General features: G+C 46.1%; 1 protein-coding gene across 1 annotated transcript; it reads right to left on the bottom strand.

The window, feature by feature from the left end:
- Positions 1-364: 364 nt before the first annotated feature.
- On the bottom strand, positions 365-1621 carry LOC125553302 (endochitinase-like). Its single transcript, XM_048717115.1, has one exon. The coding sequence runs from the start codon at positions 1591-1593 to the stop codon at positions 565-567; it is 1029 nt and encodes a 342-aa protein (XP_048573072.1). The 5' UTR covers positions 1594-1621; the 3' UTR covers positions 365-564.
- Positions 1622-4174: the final 2553 nt, after the last annotated feature.

Genomic DNA, 4174 nt, shown 5'->3' with positions numbered 1-4174 from the left:
CACGCTACTGCTAGGCATTAAACTCGTGATACTACTAGGGTTTTCCATACTAGTGTCTCCCCTTCCCCTTGACTGTCACTGTGGCGTGTGGTAGGGGGGCACTATTGCTTGACAATGATATCTGTTGCTGTCATCTCAAATCAATCATGTCTTGGTGGGACGGTTAATAGGCAGAACCCTGTTGTAATTCATTAGAAGATGACCAACTTGTGTGGACCCTACATCTATAATGAAATTCATGTTTTTTGTCACTCAATTCTATCTCCAAAGAAAATTGGAAGTATGATGCACAGATCTACATAGCCAACATGAAACGTGCTCAAGATCAAAGTATTATAGCCGCGATTTCATATAAACAACAACAAACACAAAAAAGACACGTGTTTAATAAAGAGGGCAACATTTTCAATCTCTACATCGAGAGATACCCCCACGCAACTATAGAAAATTTATTTATTCATCCATTTATTCACTCACACGGTACTTCCTCGACTTTATTTATTGATGATCACATTCACACACCCATGCATGAGGAGAAGGCTCACTCAAAGTCTTAGTATGTTGTCACTGCGACGCGAGCCCAGCCGAGAGCCCGCTGTTGAAGGGCCTCTGGTTGTAACAGTCGAGGTTGCTCCCGTAGCCGACGTGGAGGAGGTCGCAGTAATTTTTATAAAACCCGATCCGGTCGACCACACGGGGGTCCTCCTGCCCTGTGCCACACTCGAGCCCGCCGTTTATGATATTGGTGATGACACCATACCCGGGCGCCCGACCAGCGTCCTTGTCCGCGGCCGACGGTTTCCACTTGCCCGTGATCACGTCGTGGCACGACGGCTTGTTCGCCTGGGCAGTCATCCAGAACCACAGTGCCGCCTTGAACGACATCGTCGGGTCCGTGGCCACCACGTCCGGGTTGTTCAGCAGGTCCCCCCCGCCAATGGCTGCGCCCGCCGGGCCGTAGTTGTAGTTCCAAGAGAGCTGCATGGGGCCGCGGCCGTAGTACTTCTTGCCGCGCGCGCACGGCCACTGGACCGACGGCTGGCAGTAATCGGAGGACTTGTCAATCTCCTCCTTGTGGCAGTAGCCCCAGAAGTAGGGGCCGTCCTCGGCCGTGGGCCACCCGCCGGTGGTCTCGTGGGAGGTCTGGCCGAAGAAGGCCGCCACCTCCCGCTTCTGCGTCTCTAGGTTACCTGCGGTGCCGAAGTCGGGGAACGTGGTGGCAGCAGCGATGAAGGCTTCATAGGTGTAGAACCCGCGGGCGGGGCAGGCCGTGTAGTTACGATGGCGGAGCATATTCTCGAAGAGGTCCCTTGACAGGATGGATGCCACGCCCTCGCCGGGAGGAGCTGGGGGAGCCGGGGGAGTTGGAACCGGGGCCGGAGCAGGGGTACACCCGTTGCACTGGCTCTGGCAGCCGTGGCCACAGTAGGCGTCGCTGCTGCCGCAGTACCCGTAGCTGCTGCAGCAGAGGCAGTTCGCGCACTTGTTGTTGGCGCCGCACTCCCCATCGGCGCGGGCGGCTGTGGCGAGCGCCGTGGCAAAGACGACGGCCAGAATGGCCGCTCTCACTCTCACTACCATCGTCATCCACATGAGTATGTTAGGTAGTATGAATGATCGATCGATCTTGCTGCCGGACTAAGGCACTAGTGCCGCCCTTTTATAGATGTGCTAGCTTTTTTATGCAAAGAAAATGTTATGCCAGATTTGTGTGGAAAAAATTTCAGCCACTCGTTAGAATTCTCAAGCATGGCCCTCATATATCTTCTTCGTCAGTGGAGGACTAGTAGCACACAGGACCATATGCATCAGTAGCTCCCTCGTAAATTGTCGGAATGGATCAAAAGTTGGTACTACCTCCGTCCTCGTTTGTTGGTACCCTTTGTAATTTTTGTTAAATTTTGATTAAAGATTTAACTAACAAAATGTTAATGCATGTTAACAAAAAAAATATATCGTTGGATTTATATTAGAATATAATTTTCAGTGATATAATTTTCGATGACATGCATGAATATTTTGTTAGTTAAATTTTTGGTCAAAATTTGGCAAGAAATACAATGAGGACCAATAGATGAAGGCATAGTGCACAAGTCTGTAAAGTTACAGGACCATGTGCTAGCTCTGTAATAAATTGTTGGAATGGACCAAAAGTTGGTACTACCTCCGTCCTCGTTTTTTGGTCCCCTTTGTAATTTATGTCAAATTTTAATTTAAGATTTAACTAACAAAATGTTAATGCATGTCAACAAAAAAATATCTTTGAATTCATATTTGAATGTAATTTTCAATGATATAATTTATGATGACATGCATGAATATTTTGTTAGTTAAATTTGTGGTCAAAATTTGGCAAGAAATACAATGAGGATCAATAGATAAAGGCATACGTGCCCAAGTCTGTAAATTTACAGGACCATGTGCTAGCTCCGTAATAAATTGTTGGAGTGGACCAGAAATTGATCCTACTATATCTCTCTCAGTTTACAGGGCGTGCGCGTACCCCTAGGTCGTCAATTTGACCAACCTAATACAAATCATATATTACAAAAAATATATCAACATAAACTTGGGAGTTTCTACTTTTAAAAGGTATAATTTTTGTGTTATATAGTTTATATTAGATTGATAAAATTGGCAACCTAGGTATACGTGCAGGACTTGTAAACTGAAACGGAGGTAGTATCAACCATCCACGTTTGGTTGGTAAATTAATTAGGGAAATGAATTGTTCTGATCGACTCATTTACACTATTACAGTATGGTTAATAATGTAGCCAGCTGCCAGAAATTGCTTTTGGAGGCCGAGCTCCATGGAGGCCTGCAAATGCAAAATTCAAAAAATTTAAGATTTAAGATCTTTATGTTTAAAAAAATTGTGGAAAAAATACAGAGATAGATGAAGGCATAGTGCACAAGTCTGTAAATTTCACGATGAAATACGTTGAACAGAGGTCTGTGCAAAAAAGACAAATCTGGGGCTTTTAAAAACATGATACTATCCAGATCCGTAGACCACCTAGCGACGACTACAAACACTGAAGCGAGCCAAAGACGCGCCGCTGTCATCGCCCCTCCCTCACCGGAGCCGGGCAAACCTTGTTGTAGTAGACAGTCGGGAAGTCGTAGTGCTAAGGTCCCATAGAACCAACGCACCAGAACAGCAACCGCTGTGGATGAAGTGTGTAGATCAAAAGGATCCAACCAGAAGACACACGAACGAAGACGAACGACGAACAGATCCGAGCAAATCTACCAAAGAAAGATCCGCCGGAGACACACCTCCACACGCCCACCGATGATGCTACACACATCACCGGAACAGGGACTAGACGCGGAGACCTTTATTCCATCTTCAGGAAGCCGCCGCCGTCTCGCCTTCCTGAGAAGGACACAAACCCTAACAAAGCTCGAAAAAAGATATGAAAACGGAGCGCTCCCACCGGCAAGGGCCGAGATCCACTCCGCCTCCATGGCCCTAAGGCCACCGAAGACGGGACGGACCGGCGCCGGCGCCGGTGGGAGGCAAAGAACCCTAGTTTTGGGGAGGCGGCGGCTCATGATGTCTATTGAAGGAAATATGCCCTAGAGGCAATAATAAAGTTATTATTTATTTCCTTATATCGTGATAAATGTTTATCATTCATGCTAGAATTGTATTAACCGGAAACATAATACATGTGTGAATACATAGACAAACAGAGTGTCACTAGTATGCCTCTACTTGACTAGCTCGTTAATTAAAGATGGTTATGTTTCCTAACCATATACATGAGTTGTCATTTGATTAACGGGATCACATCATTAGGAGAATGATGTGATTGACTTGACCCATTCCGTTAGCTTAGCACTTGATCGTTTAGTATGTTGCTATTGCTTTCTTCATGACTTATACATGTTTCTATGACTATGAGATTATGAACTCCCGCTTACCGGAGGAACACTTTGTGTGCTACCAAACGTGACAACGTAACTGGGTGATTATAAAGGTGCTCTACAGGTGTCTCCGAAGGTACTTGTTGGGTTGGCGTATTTCGAGATTAGGATTTGTCACTCCGATTGTCGGAGAGGTATCTCTGGGCCCACTCAGTAATGCACATCACTATAAGCCTTGCAAGCATTTTAACTAATGAGTTAGTTGTGGGATGATGTATTACAGAATGAGTAAAGAGAC

The sequence above is a fragment of the Triticum urartu genome, chromosome 4 (assembly GCF_003073215.2).
Source record: "Triticum urartu cultivar G1812 chromosome 4, Tu2.1, whole genome shotgun sequence".
Lineage (NCBI taxonomy): Eukaryota > Viridiplantae > Streptophyta > Magnoliopsida > Poales > Poaceae > Triticum > Triticum urartu.
Note: the sequence above shows the minus strand (reverse complement) of the source record. Positions and strands in the feature narration are given on the sequence as shown.

Coding starts and splice junctions, on each gene's coding strand:
- LOC125553302 (XM_048717115.1), bottom strand. CDS start 1,593: ATGTGGATGACGATGGTAGTGAGAGTGAGAGCGGCCATTCTGGCCGTC.